Source organism: Pestalotiopsis fici (genome assembly GCF_000516985.1).
Source record: "Pestalotiopsis fici W106-1 unplaced genomic scaffold PFICI_Scf_10, whole genome shotgun sequence".
Classification (NCBI taxonomy): Eukaryota; Fungi; Ascomycota; class Sordariomycetes; order Amphisphaeriales; family Sporocadaceae; genus Pestalotiopsis; species Pestalotiopsis fici.
In genome coordinates, this window is record NW_006917100.1 from 576,053 (window position 1) to 600,337 (window position 24,285).

The 24,285-nt window shown below is 47.6% G+C and overlaps 6 protein-coding genes across 6 annotated transcripts; 3 read left to right on the forward strand and 3 right to left on the reverse strand.

Annotated features, from left to right (window-relative positions):
* Window positions 1-1,592: 1,592 nt before the first annotated feature.
* On the reverse strand, window positions 1,593-9,277 carry PFICI_12429 (uncharacterized protein; the record flags this gene model as incomplete). Its single annotated transcript, XM_007841010.1, has 6 exons — window positions 1,593-2,474; window positions 2,530-2,838; window positions 2,922-3,428; window positions 3,481-8,458; window positions 8,599-8,716; window positions 8,785-9,277. The coding sequence occupies 6 exons, from the start codon at window positions 9,275-9,277 to the stop codon at window positions 1,593-1,595; spliced, it is 7,287 nt and encodes a 2,428-aa protein (XP_007839201.1).
* Window positions 9,278-10,318: 1,041 nt separating this feature from the next.
* PFICI_12430 (uncharacterized protein) lies at window positions 10,319-11,095 on the forward strand (the record flags this gene model as incomplete). The annotated part of the gene is made up of 1 exon (XM_007841011.1): window positions 10,319-11,095. One exon carries the CDS (start codon window positions 10,319-10,321, stop codon window positions 11,093-11,095), a length of 777 nt encoding a protein of 258 aa, XP_007839202.1.
* Window positions 11,096-12,005: 910 nt separating this feature from the next.
* On the reverse strand, window positions 12,006-13,753 carry PFICI_12431 (uncharacterized protein; the record flags this gene model as incomplete). Its single annotated transcript, XM_007841012.1, has 5 exons — window positions 12,006-12,436; window positions 12,488-13,087; window positions 13,133-13,201; window positions 13,264-13,354; window positions 13,403-13,753. 5 exons carry the CDS (start codon window positions 13,751-13,753, stop codon window positions 12,006-12,008), a joined length of 1,542 nt encoding a protein of 513 aa, XP_007839203.1.
* Window positions 13,754-16,214: 2,461 nt separating this feature from the next.
* On the reverse strand, window positions 16,215-17,378 carry PFICI_12432 (uncharacterized protein; the record flags this gene model as incomplete). The annotated part of the gene is made up of 3 exons (XM_007841013.1): window positions 16,215-16,910; window positions 16,967-17,033; window positions 17,095-17,378. The coding sequence occupies 3 exons, from the start codon at window positions 17,376-17,378 to the stop codon at window positions 16,215-16,217; spliced, it is 1,047 nt and encodes a 348-aa protein (XP_007839204.1).
* Window positions 17,379-18,746: 1,368 nt separating this feature from the next.
* PFICI_12433 (uncharacterized protein) lies at window positions 18,747-20,969 on the forward strand (the record flags this gene model as incomplete). The annotated part of the gene is made up of 3 exons (XM_007841014.1): window positions 18,747-19,454; window positions 19,511-19,766; window positions 19,819-20,969. The coding sequence occupies 3 exons, from the start codon at window positions 18,747-18,749 to the stop codon at window positions 20,967-20,969; spliced, it is 2,115 nt and encodes a 704-aa protein (XP_007839205.1).
* Window positions 20,970-22,824: 1,855 nt separating this feature from the next.
* Window positions 22,825-24,051, forward strand: PFICI_12434 (uncharacterized protein; the record flags this gene model as incomplete). Its single annotated transcript, XM_007841015.1, has 1 exon — window positions 22,825-24,051. One exon carries the CDS (start codon window positions 22,825-22,827, stop codon window positions 24,049-24,051), a length of 1,227 nt encoding a protein of 408 aa, XP_007839206.1.
* Window positions 24,052-24,285: the final 234 nt, after the last annotated feature.

Consider the following 24,285-nt stretch of genomic DNA (forward strand, 5'->3'; position numbering starts at 1 on the left):
TCACAGAGTTTATTGTTAAAGCGGTTTGATTATCAGCTATTATCTTGCGTTTCCACGATGCCAAACTTATAATCTATATGCGAACCCATTGATCCTCACGTGTATTAATCCTGCCGTTTTGTGCAGCGTCTGCCTTAATAATCCTGTGGGAACGAGAATTCAACGCAATAAGTGATCGCATAATAAGACGACGCGGTATGCCTGGGATAGCATTGCTGATCGTGCCGAAATAAATTGTGAGGCCGGATAGATCTTAAATCGAGACGCACGATGCCTTATATCGCTAGTATCGAATGCGTGGGGATTCATTGATCTGTTTCAAATAGTACTCATGGCTCAAAGGTGCTATAATTTAAAGCTATGTTTTATTTTTGCTCCCTGCTTTCATTCCCACTAATTATACCCTCCTGTGTGACGATCTATACTATTAGGTTTCTCGATAAACCTGTAGTTTAGGTGCTAGATGGGTTTATGCTAACAGGATGCGCCAGCCAAGAGAATAACTGTACTGAGCGAAGAATAACTGAAGTGGTCCTGCACTGATTCCCAAGTCCGGCTCTTCTCTGTTAGCGAGCTCTCTCGCGCTTACGAAAAAAAAAAAAAAACAGCGGTAGTCATATGCGACAATTGCCAGGAATATCACCGAGGGAGGTTCTGCATAAGAATCGCCAGATGCGGTCGCTACAACAAAAGACGGGACAAGCACGACCCCGGAGCCCCCTGCCAAAATCCACCGAAATGCGCAAACTGCTACGGACCCCACGGCGCAAACTACCCACAGCGCCCAGCAAAACCGCAGAAGGTATATGGCAAAATCCTGCACAAATCGGAAAGCCAACTCAAGGCTATCCGGAAGATCGGAAGCCGACATTTCGCAGGACTCCACGCAGCGATACAAACTGCGGACGCGCTAGCTCCGACAAAGACGCAGGAGGCCCCCCCGAGGCCGGGCCGCCCGGGAACAGGGCAGCCGGGCGCAGAAGCGCCGCGAGGTAAAAAGAGGGCGATAAAAAAAAAAGGCATATCGGCAGACCCAATGCCAACGGACCAAATAAATGCAGAGATGCAGGAAACGATAACCCCATAAGCACCCTCGTCGCGGAGGCCCCAAAGGCTGTCAAGCCAGACGGCGGAAACCAGAATGCACGCAAGCCTAGGATACTACCAAAACCTGCGACTTAATAAATAGAGCACAAAACAAGCGTCACCGAAAATGGAGACATCGCCGGACACCAGAAACTTTACGTTTTGAATCTCTCAATACGCGGAGGTCGGGCGCCTCACACGACGCATTTCTTCAAAAATGTTATAAGAAAAATATAGATCTAGCAACGGTACAGGAAACGTGGACGTACGATAACAGCAGGACAAGGACCCAGACTGGATCCTTCGTCACGTGGCCGATCATAATGTCACTTCGAGAGGTCAGTGTCCTAGTCCCTTATCCATACTTATCCTCTGGGTCCTCCATCCTGCAAGGGTGCATGTTTGTAACATCCTGTACCACGAGCTTTGCTGTCCTTCTTTCTCACCACCGCACCTTCAGAACGAGCGGTAATACAATCAGATTGTAACTCCAATCACACGCGTCTTCAACTCTCCGAAGCAGCCATCTTCATCACTATCTTGTTGCAAAATGCCTCCAGTGACGAAGCATTCATGATATCCAACGTCGTCACCAGAATACCTAGCTCGCTCCGCACCCAGTTACGCACTTCAACTGCACTTAGGGAGTCGATGCCGTAGATAGAAAGTGGACGTGCGGGATCCAGAGGCTCGGAGAGCCGTAGGATCCGCATGAAGCACTGATTAATGACTTTAATCGTGGCGGTCAGTGTGGCTGCCGGATTCGAAGACGCAGTTCGGAGCATGAGTAGCAGGGCTTGCACATCTGCATCGCCCTTATTGTTATTGTTACCACCGGACATAGCGGTCGTACTCCCTTGCCCTGTGAATAAAGCAGCGAAGCGAGCGTCTTTCCTCAGCCAAGAATCTGCTGGTTGTGGCATGACAAGACCAGTAATCATTTGGCCCAACGAGACTCGGCTACCTCTAGCACAAGGGCTTTTTTCACATCCTACTTGACCCCGTTGCTGAAGGATAGAGAAGTACAGAATCTTGCGAAGTAATCTGTCATCGATTCCATTGAACATGCGGTTGTCGAAATGTTTGTCCTGAAAGCCGCCCCGTTCCGCGATGAAACCTGCATCCTCGATGACTCCAAGATCAACTGAGCACGCTGCTTGGCCCCTCTGAAGACGGAACTCGGCGAATGCATCGAGAAAGACATTTGCAGCTGAGTAGTTTGCCTGGCCTCGATTCCCAACGACACCGGATATGCTGGAGAGCATGGTAAAAAAGCTCAGGTTGAAGCCAAGCTTTTCTGCTGCAACATGGAGATTCCAAGTTCCCTGAACCTTGCAAGTCACCGCCTCATGATACTCGGTGACTGACATTGAGTCGAATGGTCGATCCTATTGTATAGTTAGCTCCAATTTCTACCAGACTTATCACACCAGGCATATTTACCCTGAGCACCATTGCACCCTGAATGATACCTCCAACCGGCTTACGTGTCTCGGTCAAAACCCGATCAACATCGGCAGCAACGGTAACATCGGCCGTTAGGAGATCAATATGAGCTCCGAGCGCATTGACTTGCTTGACTATGGCTTGCGACTTTTTATCTTTGTGCCCACTCCTGGCTATGACGGCAAGATATTTCGCCCCCATCTTAGCAAGATATATGGCCAAGGAACCGCAGAGACCCCGTAGCCCGCCGACGATAAGATAGCATCGGTTGTCGTCAAATGGAAAAGTCTTTGGCGCCCGTCGAATCTTTAGAGAAATCAATTAGCTAGTACCCCGGATTGAAGCATATGAAACCCCAAGCCAATGGAAATAAGGAGGTAAGGACATACAGGCACTTGAACTTCTGCTTCGCCATCAGTGATGACAATCTTTCCCATATGTTTGCCCGAGCGCAAAAATCGAATGGCGGACGGGATGTCTCCCCAAGAAAATTGATGGATTGGGTGGACGGGCTGGATCCTTCCATTGTCAAGAAGATCGAAAAGCTCTGAGAACAGCTGCGACGCAAGGTCGTCTGATACCCTTTCTGGAGACATGTCGACACCCCTGAATGTTGTGTTTCGGTCGAAGACCGCCATGGGCAGACTACTACGATCAAGAATATCCTTCTTACCGATTTCTACCATAACTCCACCATCTGCTAGGATGCGGAATGATTCGACCAGCAGATCTCCGGTCAAGGAGTTCAGTACAATATCGACGCCTTTACCGTCTGTAGCCGACAGAATCTGGTCAGCAAAGTCAACGTTCCGGGAATAGAAAATCGAATCATCGGTCAAAGAGAACGTCGATTTGAGAAACTCTCTTTTTTCTTCTGTCCCAACTGTAGCAAACACCTGGTTTCATAAAATTAGAATAAATGCTTTCCACTTGTGGAGCGTAACTGACCTTGGCGCCGGCATTTACGGCCAGCTGTAAAGCAGCCATCCCCACACCACCCGCCGCGGAGTGAATCAGAATGCGTTTGCCTGCGGTAAGCTTAGCGATCGACAGTGCGTGCAAGCTGGTGAGGTAGACGACAGTCAGGGTAGCTGCCGTTTCAAATGACATGGAGTCGGGAATGCGGTGAACACGACCAGGTGTCGTTTGCAATTTATTTGCGAGTGCACCCTGGCTGAACGCCACAACTCGTTGGCCAATAGCAAGGTCGGGGTTGGTCCTAGCTGCAGTTGGACTGATCTTAGTAACCACGCCAGCCGCTTCATATCCAAGTGCACTGTCGTCGCCGGGCACGATACCCATGCTAACAACGACGTCCTTATAGTTTAGACCCGCTGCATGTATCTGAATTTCAATGAAGCCTTCTCTCAGCGGGATCGGCTGTGGTGCTGCTTCGGCAAAGCAAATTGCATCCAGATCACCTAGTCGTTCGCACTGGAGCCGTACAAGGGTATCGCATCCGTGAAGTCCCATGACCTCCGTTTGACGTGCGCTCGTGTCATCGCTCTGAAGTGCAGTAAGTTCGAGGTCAGGAACAAGACGAGATATGCTTATAATTCCGTCTCGTTCCACATATTCGTAGTCGACTGCCGCTGGGTCATCATCCCCAACTTCAGCTGTACAGAGTTGCTCAAGACACGACTCAATAGTCGTAGCCATTCTCTGCACATCAGACGTACACTCTAAGTCCAGTGTCATCAGGCAAAGTCCTTCTTCTGCTCGAATGCTTCGTAGAAGGCCGGTTGCGGAAGCTTTCGTAGGATCGGTGACATTGATATGAGCACCGCTGGTGACCCAAAGAACTTGGCATCGCTTTTGAGTAACATGCTTCAGGATCCTCCACATTCTTTCATCCAGATGCGGAAGAATTGGCTCGAATAGCTCGTCAAGGATAACGACAACTTCTCCGCTAGAGTCGATGTCCCTTAGTGGATCGGCAGCTGTCTTCACCATCCATCTACCGCTACCAATAGCCTCTAATACTTCGCAAATACTGTGCGCGTGCTTGGTTTCTGGTTCAAGGAAGCTGATATGGGTGATATTGGGGTGCTTTTCTCTCAGGTTGGCTGTTTCGTTCCCTTCCGGCCTGATTTGAGACAGATAGATATCCGCACCCAATTGAGGCACGGCAACGGTCCGGCCGAAACCACTAATGGCTTCTTGGCTCAAGCCCGAAGTCAAGATGAAACCTGTTTCGCTCATTGACTTGCGCATCATGTTCAAAACCAATGCATTCGTGCTCTCAGAAACAGTTGTCGAGCTGCTTTTGATGATTCCAAGGTCAAACTGGACGCTTTCAGCAATGAGTCCTTGCTGCGAAGTATCAAGAAGATGGAAGCGGGCCGCGGCTGAACGAGGAGAAAGTTCTTGTTGAGCGCTAATTAGTGTCTTAGCCTCACTCACTACGAGGCTGTAATCCGAGGATGCTGCCCGTATGGCGTGAGTCTTGCTCTCAGGATCAATCCACCAGCTTGACGAATCCCCTGGACTCATGTTGATCTCCAACACTTTAAGACCAGGGTTCTTATGTGCCACAAGATTGAGGAGATCCTGTACGGTCTTGATGGTATTGCTGTCAGCAAACCACTTCCGAACAAGGGAATTGTCAGCCTTCATCAATAGACTAATATCTGCATTCCAAGAGACACGAGTGAAGGTATGGTCGAGGCTGGCTGCATCACTTGTATCAATCTCTGCTGATGCCAAGCCCTTCATCTCAAAAATGAATCTCCCGTCACAGGGATCATACAGAGAGACATTGGTAGCATAATTGCGAGCATCTTCTACATTCCCAACACCTAAGAAAGTAGCCGATGAGAACGTGATACCTTCTCTCGGCAATTCATGACTTCCCATGAGTACGAGACTGTCAATGGTTTTAGGCACTAGGACTTTCATGACTGCAGAAGAATCGCCTTTCCAGAGGGGTGGAGATCCTGTTTGCAGACAACCGTCCATGACAGTAGGATGCATGGGATAATGCGACTCGGTATGCGCTATCGCCAACGGGGGCTGGAGGTTGACCATGGATCGACCTTTTCTCTGACCCATGGCAATCTCAACATTGAGTTGCTTCTGAAAGAGTGGCCCAAAATTGTAGCCTGCGCGAGCGAGGGCCTTGTACCAGATGCCAGCTGGCACAGGGAGATCCAGAGGGTTCTTCGCCTCGCCGAGGCTCTTGGCGACTTGATATTCGGTCTCGACACAAATCTGCCCAACGCAGTGCTCTGTCGATAGCGATTCGTTGAAGGAGCACACCTTGAACTCGAACCAAGACCTGATAGACCCTCCATGCCGAGGGAAGAGCGTGAGCGTGATTCTGCTTTCGGCGTTTTCGTCCAGGACCAATGCCCGCAGGAACTTCACGTCACGCAACCGATAGCGAAATTCAGCTGGAGGCTCTTGCCTCCACTTTGTCATCATGGCCGTTTGATACATGGCCTCGATAGCCATTGTCATGTATGCCGCCCCAGGAAACACGACCTGACTGCCTAGTTTGTGGTCACTCAGCCAGGGCAAATCGGTCAGTTTCAAGACCTTATTGAAAACAGGAGCTTGCCACGGTGTTCCAAGAATTTTGGACCCTAATAAATCATGGGTGACAAATTTCCTGAATCGCCAGTCTTTGCTTGCCTGTGTCTCGTGCCAGTATGAGATCGAATGGTTCCAGGAGTAGTTTGGAAGATCCACAAGGACCTTTGGCCGCATTTTGAAAACTGGCCCACAATATCGGTTGACTTCACACAGATCAACTGCGCCACCTTTGATGAAAAGCTGACCTGCCATGTTGTACATTGGAAAAGTAGCATCTTGTCCCCGTTTCAATGTCGATGCGTAGGTCGATTCATTCGCAGGCCCCGTGGTGAATTCCTTTTGAATTTGTCCAATCGGGCCAGCAAGAGTACTGCTTGGACCGATCTCTATGAGAAAGTCGGCCCCATGCTCAGAGTCGGCTAGGAGCGCTCGTGTCGCTTGGGCAAATTGCACAGGAGACACCATGTTACTCTTCCAGTAGGCCGCACCTAGTAACGCGTCTTTCGGCAAAACGTTGCCTGTGACAGAACTAAACATACGTGTTGTCACTGATAGGGCCTGATTCCCGTTCATGTGGCCGTCAGTTGCGTGTTTACTGGATAGCAATCTTTCGTAGACGTCACCGATCTCGGACATATAATCGGAATGGTATGCAAGATCGACTTGCAGCATCCTTGCAAAGTGTCCGTCTTCTTTCAGACGAGTACAAAGATCCTGGAGTGTTGCAGTAGTACCAGAGATGGTCAAGCTACTAGGACTATTGTAGCAGGCAATCTGTATCCTGCCCTGCACCGATTCGAAGTACGGCTGTAGGATTTCAGGTCCGACTCCAACCGCAAGCATTCCTACTGGTTCGTCCGGACTTGGAACCATTTTGGCAGCCTTACCGCGGAAGTAGGCTGTTCTGATAGCGGTTTCTGATGTGATGAGGCCGGCAGCTGCGGCTGCAGCAATCTCACCAGATGAGTGGCCAATAACAGCTTTCGAAGTGATTCCCCAGGACTTGAGGACTTCGACAAGTGCAAGCTGCAATGCTGTCACCAGTGGTTGTGAGAACTCAGGCTGTCGTAGTACTTCGATACTTCTTGGCTCCGACAGTTCTTTGAGGAGAGACCAAGAAGGGGGTTCAGGAAGAGACTGTAAAACGTCATCCAAGTCTTGGATAACCTTGTGGGCGAGTGAAGATTGCTTCAGGAGGTCAGATCCCATCTGCGACCACTGCGCCCCCTGACCTGTGAACACGAAACCGACTCGTGGAGCTGATGATGCCTGTTTGCCGATCACAAGAGTTGATTTGTCGATCTTGGCTTTGGCGGAGCGTACGACACTGAATCCTCTGTAGTAATGCTTGCTTCTATGCTCGGATAAAGTGTAAGCTAAGTCATCCGTGTTGATGGATACGGTAGGATTGATCAAGTGAGCTGAGATAGACGCAACGTAGTTCTCAAGAGAAGCTTTGTCATTACTGGAGAACACCAACAGTGTTGGTGGAGTTAACTTGTCTGCAGACGTTTTCTGACGCGCTGTGTCGGAAGTCTCATCGTCACTGTCGTCAAAGAAGTCGGTGCTCACTTGCTTGTATGACGATACGTGGTGAGAGAAAGGTGCCTGTTCAAGCACGACATGTGCATTGGCTCCACCAAATCCGAATGAGTTCACACTGGCCCGCCGAATGCCCGCTGTGGGCCATTTCATCGATGTTCGGGAAGCCTGAACTCGAGAAGCCTTCCAGTCGATGGCTGGGTTCGGGGTCACAAAGGTTGGCGTACCAGGGATAATACCGGTTTCAACTGCCATAACCGCCTTGATAAGTCCAGATATTCCAGCTGCAGCTTCGGAATGACCTATGTTGCTCTTAATAGAGCCGATCACTAAGTCTTGACCATCACTGCGTCCATCGGAAAAGACAGAGGCCGCACCCTTCACCTCAACCGGATCTCCAGCCAAGGTACCTGTGCCGTGACATTCCAAGAATGATGTTTCCTGGAAGTCTCTGATGCCAGCATTCTTGTAAGCCTCTCTGATCGCAAAGGCTTGAGCCTTGGGACTCGGATTGGCTATACCTGCCGTTCGACCAGATGCTGAAGCAGCTGTTCCGCGAATCACTGCACGAATCGGGTCGCCGTCGCGAATAGCATCATCGAGACGCTTCAAATACACAGCGTTGATGCCTTCCGCTTTAACGTACCCGTCGGCCTTAGCATCGAAGCTGTGACATTTTCCAGTTCCAGATTGAGTCATGTGCATCATGCCTATCTCCTGATTGTGCTCTGGACTTAGCCACATATTTGTACCTTCAACAAGCATTCCATCAGCCTGGAAGCTATCCAGATAGCGACAAGCCACATCAACGGCCACAAGACTGGCTGAGCATGCTGTATCAAGCGTCATGCTGGGAGGTAATATTATCAGCTAATATGGTACAAACGATGCTATATATAGCAGAGCTAGCCGTCTAAGAAGAAGACGCTCGCCCCGGTGGGGTGTTCTTTTTCTTTTGGGGGGGGGGGGGGCTTGGGGGCTTCTACATACCTTGGGCCATGGACATTCAGGAAGTGACTGATCCTGTTGCTCAATATAGAGGAGGCGAGACCGATGGTGATGGATTCCGCTCGGTTCTCCGGATCACGATTTTGAATGGCCCCATAATCTGCCGTCGCCGCATCGTTAGATATATCATTCCATTCTCGGGGTGCGAATGAATGAAAAACTACTGACCTATGAAGTTTGAACCGACAATAACTCCAGTCCTTGTCCCGCTCAGTTCCTCGAGGGTAACACCAGAGTTCTCCAGACACTCATAGGTCACTTCGAGAAGCTGCCGCTGCTGCGGATCCATTGCGATACAGTCTGTCCGACTGATGTTGAAAAATTGGCCATCGAAATGGGCAGGATCCACATCCTCCATGAACATACCACCAGGCGATTTCATAGTACGTGGCTTCATGGACTTATCATAGTGGCCTGCTAAGCTGAAGCGAGAAGATGGAGGCTCGTTGACAGCAACTCCTCCCTTCAAAAGGAAATCCCAGAGCGCTTTTGGAGAGTTGCTATGACCGGGTAGACGGCAAGCCATGCCGACGACGGCGACGGGCTGCTGAGTATGGCCCACAAGCTGTCGCCCGGAGCTGTCGATAGCGGGCTCTGAATACCCATTGTGGATGGAACCAGTCGAAGTGACACCGTCTTGTTTGGTTGAGAATTCTGGCATATTGAAACATGCAATTATGCGTCTGATACACAAAAAAAATTGATTTGGACAAAAAGCAAAAACAGTCTACTGTAGAATATCATGTAAAAAAATGATCCAATATGAAAGTTGGTTCGTAAAGACTTCGGTTTCTTGAACGCGAATTATTCACTCTTCTTATCAACCAATGTATAGGCCAGGGTTATATCGGAGCGAATCGGGCATTTTTAGTTCAACCTTGAACACTTCGGAACGTATACGTTTGCTTCACAGATAAGACAACTCCGAACGTCGTGTCTGTACGACTAGCGTATGATGTGCATCAAATTGCTTCGTATATCTCTGTGAAGACTAAGGGTCTCCACATCCATGTTTCAGAACTATACAATCATTCAATTTTCCGAGGCCGAATTAAATGGCTATCGGGAGCTTACTATGCTTGTCGGGCATGCCGGTTGGGTTTAAGACTCGGCGAAGGACAACAGCTCAGATGTCTAAATGCCGATGGTGGATCCGCCGATAGTCCAACCGGATAAGTTAGATTCCCCCCCCGCTCACTTGTTGTGATAGGGCGGCATGAGCGTATTGTAACCTTATTTTCACCGAGGGTGAAAGGCGCAAGAGGGTTAGACCAGACAAATATGCTTTCCGGATTATCCGCTATAGTCTGTGGTTGGCCAGCAAGGATTTGACATGCCGTTTTGTATTAGTGACCCGGGTTCTTGCATTTCTCAACTCATCGCTGTCATGCTTTTCGTTCAACCGTGCTCACTTTACAGGTGGCGGTCAACACTATTGGGCTTGTATTTATGTCAGCCACATTTGACATCAAATGCATAGACCACAAGTTAGTCTATCCATCTACATTCTATCAATTGTTATCTCTGCGATGAAGCGACACGAGGACGTCGAGTTCAAAACTCTGGATGGGCTTACACTGCGTGGATGGATTTTCCTGGGTGCTCTCAATAGTCCTGCTATCATAATCACACCAGGGGTACAGGCCTCCTCTACAATACCGACTTGGAAGCTTTTCGACGCTAATGACCACAACAGTTCAACATGACCAAGGAGATGATTGTGGCCGAGGTCGCAGAATACTTTCATGCAGCTGGTTTTACCGTCCTGAGCTACGATCCTCGCTGCATCGGCGCAAGTGACGGCACTCCACGGAACGAAATCCAACCTACCCGTAACATGGAGGATTATCACGATGCTCTAACCTTCATGAGAGGTAATCCTCATGTCGATCCATCACGGATCAGCTTCTGGGGATATTCCTACAGCGCCATGATTGCTCTTTGTGCTGCAGCACTTGACAAGCGAGTCAAAGCAGTTATTGCCGTGGCACCGCTGACAATCTGGGAGTTTTCGAAATGGGGCAAAGTCTTATCCAAGGCTATGAAAGATAGGGAATCTTGCCTGGCTGGGAACCAGCCGGTATATGTTCCCATGCTGACCGAAGAAGGTGAAAACCCCGCGGGATTCGGTACAGGTTTCGCAGACGAGGACATATACAGCATGATTGAAAGAGCTGCCAGAATCGAGCCCAACTTCGTACCGCAGACCACTCTGCGAAGCTATTACCACATTGCGGCATTCAAGCCATTCGGAATAATGCCATTTGTGTCTCCGACTCCAGTCATGGTTGTGACTCCTGAGCACGACGTTATTTCACCGGTCAAACTGCAGACAACAATGATTTACGACGTGCTACAAGAGCCAAAGCAGAGGCTTCTTGTAAGCGATAGAGGGCACATGAATGTTCTCAGCGGGCATGGATCGGCCGTGGCTCTTGACGCCCAAATTGAGTTTCTGCGTCAGACGTTTCATGCCTAGGTGTATGGCAAGCAATTCTTCACTTTTTCATATTATATTGGTCAGCATAGCATTCAATCTATCGAGATAAGAACAAAACATAGAAGATCTTGGTAAGATGTGCGCACCCGAGATCATAAGTATGTACAAGACGACCTAATTACCAGGATTTGGAAATGTGGTGATAATCCTATATCTCCTACCTTCAAGCGTCACCTCGCCCAATGTCCAGGGATCTTTCTCATATACTCACTGCAGCAACAGCCTCTTCAAAATGTGAGTTGGAAATAACTATTGATATGTCTGGGTCACCACATTTGTTCTAATCAAATCAGGATGCAGTGAAGTCACTTGTCATGCCCAACCAGTTCAACTTCATTTGAATGAGTCGAAAGGTGCAGTAAGCTCTTGAGATGAGTTAGTAATAGATTGAAGAACGTAAAAGGGAAAATAAAAAAGAAAATGAGGGGAGGTGATTTGGCCCAGGGATCCCCGGGAGAGAACCTTTATGCTGGTTACTCTGGTGAATTCATCCTGTGGTCCCACAGGATGGCTAGCTCACTGTTTACCGACACAGCTCGCTTTACTTTCTGATCCTTTGTTCCTGTGATCTTCGTTGCACCATTGCTTAGCCATATGAACTGCAAAATTATATTGCTATTATTCCTAACGTTGGTCATGTTTAAGGTTTGTATAGCTCCGTGTTTGAAGGTACATCTAGAGCAATGTAAGAATCACTGGAACGATAGAGTGATGGGCACCGGTATATTAAGAAAACAACTAAAGCCTGCCGTTGGAACCACCTGTACGGCGATCCAACGGTCCTTATATACGAATCTGTATGCCCCCACGTGGAACCCCCACGCAGTCCTGCAGCGCTCTGACAAGCAAACAAGCCAAAATCCGTGAGAACTTAGCATTCCACCTCAATTCAAAGAGAGTCCAAGTTAATTTCCTCCTTGCGTCGTCGAACCAAAAGCATTGCGTTAGGGTCTAAACCTAGGGTCATTCCGTGAGAGATAGGCTGTGGCTCGTGATCGTCAGGTAACTTCCAGTCATACTTCAACAACAAGTGACAAAGCGCAATCTTGAGCTCATTGGCCGCGAAAAATCGTCCTGGACATGCATGATTGCCGTGCCCGAATCCAAGGTGCTTCTCGCTTGTGGTCACCAGTTGGGACAAGCTCTGTTCTGCTGGAATTTCCCTCATGCGAAGAAATCGGTAAGGATCGAACCTATCAGGGTTATGGTAATATGCTGAATCCCACATATGAGCGTTTGAAACTGCGATTCTCTGACCCTTACGAATTGTGAGCCCAGTAGAAACTTTGACCTCTTCTAAAGCAGCGCGACGCCATGTGACTGCCTACTAGTTATTTCAAATTTATAGGGGATATACATCGTGCGACTCACCTAGCATCACCGGCTTAAGCCGTTGAGACTCCTTGAGAGTACTATCCAACAGCTTGAGGTCGTATAGTCCTTGTTTCGTAAGGCCGTGTGTTTGTAGTACAGATATGATTTCTTCCCGCAGAGGCTTGAATAACTCCGGATGCCGGGCAATGTTAAGCATTGTGGCTTGGAGCAGGTCGCTAGTGGTATGAATCGCGACCATGGAGAGAGTGATTAGAGCAGTGGCCGGATCGTAACCATCGTCCAATTCCTGTTCGAACCATTCGAGGCAATGATCATCGTCAATAAGGTTTTCGCCGCGGGCTAGTGCGTCTCTTCTATTGGATTCGCGCTCCTTGATCAACGGCTCAAGCACCCCACGAGTCTCCGCTAGTTGACGACGTGTCTCTCGACAGGATGGAAGAAACCAATGCACCAAGGGCCGCACGGGACGCGACCATGCTCGCAGATCATCTCCGCTAGCGAAATTTTGCGCTGCGTACCTTGCCGATGCCTGGACCCAACTTTCATTGCGGGAAAGGGCCTCTCCCATGAAGACTCGTGAAGACAGACGTGAGATCAGGTTCGGTATATATGTTGCGAGAGAGATTTCGTGCCATACTGTGTTATGTTAGTTGCATTTCCCCGTTGCAAGAAAAGAACTACCTTGTGAATCAGTGAATGACTGTTGCAGAGCGAGAGTGGTCTCGTCAGAAATTGGTTTCGTGAGTTTCGCTGTCACCACAATTAGGTATTCTGGTCTAGTCTTATTCTAGGATCCATTTGAGGCTTCCCACCCAATACTTTAGTCAGGTGTCTCGTGATCACCGCTGACAGCTTGGGATCGCTGTTAGATGGTTCAAAGCCAGGAATGTAGGCATGGCTGTCCTGAATCAAGAGTTAGGCCAAACGTACCATCGATAGCAACTGACTTACATCTTGCGTCACCCTTAGATAATCGAGGCGTGGGTCATTACGCAGCTCGTTAATCAAATGTGGTGGCAGGACAAGCACCTCGCCCCACTCAGAATTGACCATGCACGGTGTATCCGGGTACTGAAAACGGCCCTTCGACAATATCGTCCTGCTCGACGTCATGAATTCTTTGCGAACCGCAGAAGCTGTCAATGCGAAGCGTTTCTTTGGGTTGAGATATGGGAAATCTTGTGATTGACTTTTAACATGATAGATGAACACTAGGAATATGGCAGCGACACTGATATGCGCAAAGGGGTGTTCGGTCCACGAGAATATCAAAGTCACTGCGGATTGCACTTTGGAAGACATGGTGACAGATGAATAAAATTCGCAAAGTGGTGGAAGCGGTGGAAGCTGTACAATGAAGGGGCAATGAAGGCTAGCTCAAAACTTATAATTTTCCCTTCCCCTGTTTTCCTGGAAAAATTCATTTTAATGCAACTTCCACCGGAGCGTTTTTTGGATTCTCCAATTGTTAATTGCCCGAGCGGTTCCAGGATATGGGGCTTCAGGATGCTCACGACTGGCTGATGATACATTAAGGTATGGTTCCGACAACGCCGCACAGGCCGAGGCATCAAGTGCGGTATTATGTCGCTATAAGAGCGGGAAACTTAGAAAATTCATTCATGCGAATCTGCACGACACCCCCTTCCCGGGGTACGTAGCTTACAACTCCTCCAGGCAGATTTTCTTATGCAGACCGAGACTATTCAAATCGCTTTCATGATCAGGAATGTTGTATGTTATCCAAGAGGCACTACTTCCCGCTCCCTTCCGACTCTAGTTCCGTTGCAACAGTTGATAGTATTTTCGTCCTTATGATTCTGTTGCACCGACATAGCGGGTACCCACCCCAAATCACCCTCTCGGGTCCACAAGGTAGCTCTTAGACTCGGGGAGAGACTAACGATAGTAAATCTTAGTGCCTCAAATATTTTATACCTGGCTTATCGAAATACCGGACTATACGCAATAAAAGGCAAAACTGGATGAGCCTAGGCCTTTCACTAAACGCACAAATTGCGGTGCCGCTTATCATTCTAGTATTAGTCTAACATGATTGTTTTCATATTCCTAATATGCAACACGGAATTGCCGAGATGTGAAGCCAGTATACTCTAGGTTTTCTACCCATGTATGCTCCTTATGAATGTTGCCACCTAACTTCCGCAATCGCAGCTGCCCTTGGCGCACAAAATTTCCGATACGGAAATTCTTACTACATTGCCTAGTGGTATATGTACCAACTCTACTCAATGCTAGTGTCAGAAATCTCTATAGAGGTCCCTGCGTACACGAGTTTTAGAAGTCATTAATCGTTGAGTCATATATATGACGCACCAAACCACTGCGCTAGCTAAACAAAATGTGAAGCTATATATTAGGAACTAGCCTAATAGTGGTTATGGATACGTTTAACAATCAATATAAAGCAGGGTTTCGTAAAAACCACGAAGACTAATATATACCAAACAGTCTATTTTATTGGGTTGTCATATTATATCCAGCTTCGATTTAAGTTAATAGCCGGTCATAAACTTCCGAAAAATTGCGATCGAGTTCCGAAGCCTTCGATCGGGGGGTTTCTTTTTTGTCTACCCTCACATTTGGCGAAGGTATTACACCGCTAATACCTCCGGTGTAGCATCGAAATCGCTTTTTCGGTGAACTAATAACCAGTTAGACAGGAAATACTGGTCCTTTTGCAAGCATCCTTCCTGTAAGCTTTACATCTGCATGAATGATGCATCGCTGCAAGGGATGCAAGAGGTGGTTCATGTTAACTTAAGGGCGCATGCCAACATCTCTGCATGTTGGAGTTACACGTCGGAGTTCTTAAAATTCACAATCTCTTCCCTAATGAGATGTGTGACGAATTATACGGTCGGGTTTCTTAGATAAACCTGGAGTATAGGTCTGGGTGGGTTTATGCTAACAAGGTGCGCTAGCTAAGAGAATACTGTCCGAAGGCTCAGCTCGTTTCCTTTTCGCTTATGTCGTGGCAGATACTCTATGGCACCGTTCCCGTCCCATGGGTATGTAGATCCTGGTTCGTGATCGTTTCCCAACGATCGCGAGCATGCTCTTTGCCCATCTTCGTACAGTGGCATGTGTGCTCAATGACAGCTTACACAATTAAGGAATGAACGACAGCAAGGTCGTCAGTTTACATGATACGTGAAGACACCTCCGCTCGCCGCGTTCTAATTATGCTTGCGAACGGCTGATACTAGGCCATTTGGAGAGCGCTGTTACGGCACCGCTAGGTTAATAAGGACTGTCACGTATTATATCCTATAGTTATGCTAATGATTAGTGGCTATGATCGCTTAAGTAACACGAGCCATAAGAACTAGCAAACTCAATCTGATCAACTATGACATTGAAAAGTCCACAACGGCTAGGTTATCCATGTGCACAAAGGGCAAGATCTACCATTACTTTCACTCGTGTTAGAATACCTCTACATGAGTCGGCCTGATTATGCGGCTAGCCATAAAAGAATGTATTTGATGATTGATGCTAATAGTCGCTCAGCTCAGTGCATATCGTTTAGTGAGTAAATTGACGGCCATGCCTGTCCTGTTTGGTGGCCCCATCCAACTGGATAATTTTTTTTTCTTCTCTTTTTCTTTCTTTTTCTTTTTTTTTTTTTTTTTACCGCTTTTCTTTCCGTTGATCCGGCGAGGTTTTGGAGTGGAGACTAGATATATATTGTGCAAACGTCAAAAAATGAAAGAGACATTGAAATTCAGGCATAACGCATTCACCCAACCAATACACCTTGAGCGATACGCTCGGGCATTCCGCCCAAAAGCATTGTCTTTGGGACCTTGGTGGCCTGATCCTCATGTGTAGATGCGAAAACTTCATACTTTTCGTCATGCCACTGGCCAGCGGTCAGAGTGCGGCCCTCGCTGTCTCGGAATGTTTTATCAACCTCCGGACGCAAGAAATAAGCAATCGAATACCGTTCCTCGTTCAAAGGAACTACTCGATGGATGCAAGAGTAAAGTTGGTGGCCTGAGGCGAATCGTAGAGAATCTCCAACGTTTATGATCGCATGCCCATCACGCGGCTCCACGAAGCCAAACTCTGCGTTTGCTTCGTTGGCGGGCTGGACCTGAAGCCCATACTGGTCGCTGAACAAGAGGGTGAAAGAACCAATATCAGTGTGCTGCTGGTGACCGGTGGACTTTTGGCCAGGGGCATGGGTCTCAGTCTCTTCGCTAGGAATGTAACGAAACATTGCGAGGGTACTATTGGAGGGCCTCCAGTTTCGATGGAAAGACTCGAAGCGGTTTTCGCCGGTCAGACCAAGCACGTTGGAGAGACAAGATAGCATTGTCTTGGTGATCAAATCCCCACCAGCAGCAAAGTCTCGAAGAATCTTGACATCGTTGTTGTTGATGATTCGTGGAAGGTTAAGGTCGGTATCCTTCGACAATTCAGAAAGAGAGACCTATGTACATTTAGCAAAGGGATCTTGTGTTCATAGAGGGTGCCAAGAGTAACGACCTTCAAGCATTCATAGCCATCTCTGCTATCATTATCGAGCCCGGCATGCAAGCCAATCGGCTCATAACTTGAAAATAGAGTTAGCTATAGAGGTGCTCTACCGAAAGCATTGACAGAAAGTTACATACCCGTGCTTCTGCTCTGGGAGCCCAATCTCGTTTTTATCAGCAAATTTGGAGTGAAAGAAGCGGCGCATGAAACCAAGCAGTCGATCTTTATCGTCAATCTGACGGCGACCGTTGATACTGCGAAGATCCAAGTAGAAGAATCCTTCATTTTGGCAGGACTTGAGTAGTCTCTGAACTTCATCGATGTCGTTGCAGACTAACTTTTCAAAGTCAATGGTTTCAAGATCGAGGATCGGAATGTCTTTGCCTTCGTGCTTGAAGTATCGCGCGTTTTTAGGTGCCATGATGATAATAGATAAACACGAAATCAATGGAGTAGGAATTGTTATAGGGAAACGTTGGAGTCTGGTGCTTGTTCGTCAAAAGAAGATCGATTTCCATCGAAAACACATCAGACATTTATAGACCTTTGTCGTTCGGTAAACCTTTCGGGGAAGTTCGTATGTTGCCAGGGTCTTACATCTCAGTCCCTGGACAATCTCTACAGAAAACTGTCCGGTCGTGATACCATAGTCTCCCCAGGAAAGCCCAGTGAAGGCTATAACTTCCAGGCAGAATCGTACAGTACCATGTTGAGTAGTATAGAGACTAAAGCTATAATGTACCGTCGTCCGCCTGGCTGCAGATACTTTCCGAATGTTGCTAAAATCAAGAACTAATATTCACATGCAGTTAATTCGGTTAATTAACTCACTCTTACTCTTTAGCTTTTCAAATTTCCCTGGATTAAGCATTTCACTTAGTTAGATTTCTTACTGTTCCATCTAAATCAAGCTTTAATGGAAATCGCAACCTTCATATGGTCATATCTTGGTACGTGCTATTACGGAGAAGTTGCTGCACAGGCCTGGAAACACTGATGGTGAGGAACATGGCCATAATTATTCAACTTCATAATCTACATGATGACAGTATATTCCCAACCATTTGCTAAAACGGCAAACTCGAGATAAGGATAGCTCTTCTTTGCCTAGATGCCATGTTAAGATTCAGGCTCAACAAAAGCGAACACGCGTTAATTTCACCCTGAACGAATACAGAACGAGTCCGCCGCTGTTTCAAGTTTATAATCTCAAATTACATGTGTTGAAATGTAAAGAGGCGGAAATCAAGTACGTCGGACTCTTAGAAAGCCCTATTATTAGTGGTGCTTGCCAAATACAGCCCCAGTCAGGATGGACCGGATCTGCCATGGTCGTGACACCCTCATTTCCGGAGATTTATAAATCGGAATCACAAATCGAGATTGAGTCGAAGACTTACTTCGGAGGATTACTTCGGAGGATTACTTCGGAGGCTTACTTCGGAGGATTACTTCGGAGAATTAATATCAAGACTTCTTTCACCAACCTCCCCGGATATGCACGGTTGAGAGAAGAACATAAGAAAGGTGAAGCTAACCAGAATTGGCTGAAGAAATGTTTTATAAAAGTAATGTAAATGCTGAAGAAAAGTATATTAATACTACTTGAAAGGTTGATCTTACGAACTCTTTTATACATTAATCCGATACTCCAATATTTCAGTGTAAACTTCCCCCAGCTTTCTTTGTTTCATTGGTCCCCACTCCAGCTACGATGTGTGGATTCATTGCCAGTTGCTTTTGTCAACATACTGGCCTAGTCAGCTGCATCAACGATGAAAATTTCACTATGCTTGAAGACAATCACAAACAGAACCACGGTTTAGCTACCACTTACGAACGAGAGCAACTGTCAAAGAAACTGGATGGTGCCATTGACAGGATTCGACATCGCGGACCCGACGGTTCGGGTACCTGGGTCAGCGCGGACGGCACTGTTGGCCTTGGTCACTGCCGTCTCTCAATCAACGATCTGTCTGAATGCGCTTCCCAGCCACTTCATAGCGATGATGGGCTTGTTCATGCTGTAATTAACGGGGAAATCTATGACTTTGAACGTCTACGTCACGAGTGTGAAGAGAAACATGGCTACGTCTTTAAGTCTTCGAGTGACAGCGAGGTCCTTGTTGCCCTTTACAAGGCGTATGGTGCGCCAGAGTTCTTCAGTCACCTCCGTGGGGAATTTGCCTTTGTTCTTTTTGACGAAAGAGAAGGAACCCGTCGTGTGCTTGCTGGGCGCGACCGTTTTGGAATAAAGCCTCTTCTATGGACCAAGCTGGATAATCGTGTGCTCTTTGCCTCGGAGGCAAAAGCCTTCCTAGCCATGGGCTGGAAGCCGCGATGGGATGTTCGGAGCCTCTCAAGTAGTGGATGGATGATCGATGACAGAACGCTTTTCAAAGATGTGCGAAAGTTGAGACCGGGTCACTGGATCGAGGTCAGCCAGGAGCGCGGATTTACCATCAATCAATACTGGGATGCTGAGTACCCGGACAAGGTATGTGATATCATGATATTCCATGAGCAAAGCTAAAACGTTGCGCCAAAACACAGACACAAGTAGAATCACGATCTGTCGAGGAAATGATCCTTGGTGTTCGGGAGCGACTCGTCGAGTCTATCAGACTACGACTGCGTGCGGATGTTCCTGTTGGTGTCTACCTTTCTGGTGGCATTGACTCGTCGGCGGTTGCAGGAATAGTGACTGAGCTCATTCGGAAAGAAGACGTAAAACTTGGTAGTGAGCGGGCTACAAGGGTTTCTTGTTTTAGTGTGAAGTTCCCACAAGAGTCTGGGCATGACGAATCTGGTAAGTAAATAAGCCATCCATGTGAAGAATACAAACTAACGAAAAGTTTGAGACATTGCGGAGCGCACCGCAGATTGGCTTGGGGTCAAAAGTTACAAAAGACACGTGGATGAGGCACGGATAGCCCTTGACTTTCAAGATGCTGCGTATCATGCCGAGCATCATCATTTCGATCTCAATACTGTTGCCAAGTTCGCTTTGTCTACTCTGCCCCGTGAGCACAACATCAAGGTTATACTGAGCGGGGAAGGATCCGATGAACACTTTGCTGGCTACAGCTTCTTCCCAGCCGAGTTCCTTCGATTCCCTGATTTGAATATGCCATCCACGGCTCTTGCTCAGGATGATGTACTCCGGGAGAGTCTACAGAAATCTGCAAGTGAGGAAATGGATGCTGTGTGGAGGAGTTTTGGAGCTACCAAGCACAACAAAACTCAAGGCCTTGATATTCAAGATGACCTCATGGGGAGCACGATGCCACAAAATCTTCTTACTTCGGAGCCTGCTGATGAAGTGTTTTCCGACTGGGTCCGTATACAGTATCACGGGAAGTGGGACAGGCGAGAGACCGTACTGAGCTCACATGCGCCTGAAGTGTTGGAGAAGATGCGCAACAAGTGGCATCCGCTACATACCGCATTGTACATGTTCAATAAGGCCACCTTCAGTAACCTGCAACTCGCAGGCTTGGGCGATAGGTCCGAGATGGCGCACAGCATCGAAGCCCGGACACCCTTTTTGGACCATCATTTGACAGAATATGTGAACTCGTTACCGCCGAGTACCAAGCTTCATTATCAGCCACCAGCAGATAGTGTTGTCGATTCCGTCGACAATTTTTGGTGGAAGGCCGCTGGTTCTGCATTGCGGACTATTACTGAAAAGTGGATCTTGCGTGAAGCGGTGAGGCCATACATTACAGAGGAGCTATACAATCGTCGGAAGCTTCCATTTTTTGCACCTGTGAGATGGGCTGAGGGGGGTCCTTTGCACGATATGTTCACAAACCTGCTCACGCGTGAAGCTGTGGAAAAACTCGGCTTTGTCAACTACGATAAGGTAGAGGCCGCGCTGCAGAACGCGTTCGGCGATCAAGCGAGCTCATCCTCGTTCCGTGTTCTGTGTTACACGGGGACTTGGGTCACACTTTCCCAGAGATTTGGAATGGAAAAAGCCACTGTTGAGGAATATAGTTGGGCATGAAATTGCGGTCCCAATGAAACAACCTCAAGTCATTGCCTTTGAAGTCGACCTATCTCATAGCTAGTTACGCAGTTAAAGATCTTACGATTGTGATTAAATTGATTGCTCCCTCTTTTCGCTGGATAAGAAGCGGGGATGCGGGCTAGAATCAACGCCGGCATCTTCTTGTCCTCCGTAATCTAATATCCTATCCATACGAGTCTGAACAGAACTTTGGACTTCAATCTGATAACCTACTTTCTCGTTATGTGAGGTTGACTTCTCACGCCACTTGTGGTGAATTCATCCACCGCGCGAATACTGTGCATATGGGGCTCGAAGTCCACACGACCTTGCTTTCAAAATCCGAAAAGGGCGTATTTGCTTCCTGCGAGTGTGTGTATGCACCGTGCATGGAGTCTGTGTTCCATATCCTGTTTCCTCATGGCTTTAACATTGCTTGCCGGTATACTATCCGGTCCTTTCGAGTCGTTGTGTCTACCTCGCTGCGCCTCCACTTGATTCGCCCTTTTTTACAGTTTCGGTTAGTTATCAACTGTGCGTAAAATCCGAATTTCTCCATACCAACCAATTTCTTCAGGAGCGTAGTTTCCATTTTTATCCATCCAATAGCGAAGGTTTATCATGCCATGCTTATCAGTGTCCATATGACCTAGTCAATGCCATAGCGGTTCCGAAAACGACGACATTCTACTCTCAATACCCGCACCTAAAAACTTTAAAAAGCGATAGCCGAGATAGTCTTCAATTGCAAGGAACGCTCTATAAGTGGCGTTCATCTCGTCGTGAAGAAAAGCCAGATTATGCGTCCGCTGATCCGACATGTACCTGGCAAGAGCCTTCACGATATCGCCCGTTGGCAGCCAATGTAACGTCATGCATGCGCAGCCGGACGAACTCCCGTAACTGCTACAACTCCGTAAACTCCCCGGGAGACCTCTAGCCGACAAGAAAGTGAAAGCTATTTTCGCTACTGCGTCAAGTTGAGACAGACCGCTGATCGGTTCCACTTTGGTGAAGGTTCGAAATTCATGCCCTGCATATTTGCTGGCCCTCGGTCGTATTACATATGGATAACCTACCATGCTTATGGATGCGAAAGAATTCCCAGAACGTCACTGATCTGCCTGCCAGATATGTTGAATGACCTCGGCATACCCTTTTGCCTAGTTTGCAGAGCAGTTTATATTTTATAACACTTTTTTATGCTTGAAGGAGGCCGTGCAACTCTCCTGCATACCGGCAATGCCAAGTCCGGAGACTCGAGGCCGGGTCAATTTAATATTGGACAGATATCATTACTGCACACGGAGATGTGAGAAGGATGTCATGTATTGCAGAGCCAAACGATACCGTGTGTAATCGTATTCGAGATGCCCTCTGATTAAAAGATTGAGCAATTGTTACGTGACGCTATACTGTCTATTTCGACATTTTCCGTTATGATTTCGCGTTTCTTGTCAATTTTTCTACTACCTTCGAATCCAGTTGCCGAGTAATCCAGATCGACCTCACAGAGCCAAGAGTGTCCACTGAATGCTGCTATAATTTTGTGTCTCGCGGACCGGTTGCGCAACGAATAGACTTGACTGGCAGAACATTTCATCTATTTCTCAGATAGGGTGTGTGGGGTAAGCAAGTTCAGTCTAAGCTTACTAAAGGGGAAAAGCATTAAATATCATCTATGGTTCTGCCGATGTCGTAATTTTGCCTTCAGACTCCCGTACTCACAGTGTTGGTACGCTGCAACCCCATCAAAGATGATCTATTATTACGTACTTTACTCCTTTTCCTCTTGCTTCAATCCTTTCGAGTAAGGAAATTATGCTACTAGAAAATCACACACGCATCTATCATGTCTTCGCCGAACCTCACGCAGCCACCAGGACAGGGTGTATCTTCTGTTTTGCCGGTGAAAAGACGTCCGGCCTGTGAGCGATGCCGCAGCCAGAAACTCAAGTGTCTTCGAGACGAGGGCAATTCGGCTGGCGCTTGCCTCCGTTGCGTCGACTCTGGGGTCAGATGCGTCACGAACAGGCACAGAAGGCCAGGTCGCCCTGCAAGGAGTTGTGGAGAAGACCAACAGGCTTCTAGTACGAGGACAGATGAGTATAGTGGAAATGTGTCTGCTCTTAGCACAGTCGTAGACGATGTGTCTTGGACAATGATGGACGACATTACGCTGGACTCAATTATGTCTTACGCAAATGGGACCACCACTGTTTATCATGATACAGGACAGTATCTCGACACTTTCGGCTTCGAAGATGGGCAAGAACTATATGATCAAATGAGTAGCCACACTGGTGTGACTGCAGACTATGGGGCTTCCGGATCAAACCAGAGTTATAGCGAAGACTTGGAATGCGAGCTACTTCAATTACAGCAACAGCTTACGAAGCTGATTATCGACCTAAGGACACGAGGTTGGAATGTTACAACTTCGTTGACGATAAAACCCCAAACGGTGGACCACGATATCTACAAACAATCCCATACAGACGGACCGGGCTTTAACCCGATCGCTGAAACGCTCGGAATGGTTTCAGAACTCGACAAAATTCTCAACAAAATAATGAATAACGTATTTCCGCGTGAATCTTTCGCAACTATCAACACGTGCAGCTGGGTTCGGAGCCAATATGTGTTGAGTTCTTTGGCTTGTTATATGCGCATAATCTCTGCGTACGACTATATAGTCTCACACATACTAGATGAGTATTCGAAAAACCCAGTTGCAAGAGAATTCATTCTTAATGGAGCTCCAAAGCTTGCAATTGCAGGCTTTGCGGTCCCATCACCGAAGAATCTGCTGGGCCAGCTTCTGGCGCAGACCTTGGAACAGAAACTCTCGCCAATCGAATCGACATTGGGACTCCCTTATCTATATCGTGTCGTTCCAGAGATGGAGGACTATCATAATCGAAAAGGAGGCAGGTTACTCAAGGAAACAGACGGGAAATTGCTCTTGGATACGTTGGAGAATATAAGCTCTGGAAGCATGATGAGTTCGACGGAGCCTAGTGGTGTACAGGCATTGAAAGATAAATTGGATCGCCTTAAGTCGCTGGGTTTGAGCTAGGGCTACGTTGGGTATTTCCTCGAGTATGTTAGACGTTACACTAGGATATACAGGGAGATATGTTTTGAGCATCATTGGTATTTCGTTCAATGACCAGACACTCAGCTGAAAGACATCGTTCGCAGTCTACCTGTGACTTGACTGCAGAGATTTCACATTCGAGCTATGTATCTCTCCTATCCCTTCACATCACCTTGGCACCTTGGCACCTTGACCACCAAATCGCTCATTGTT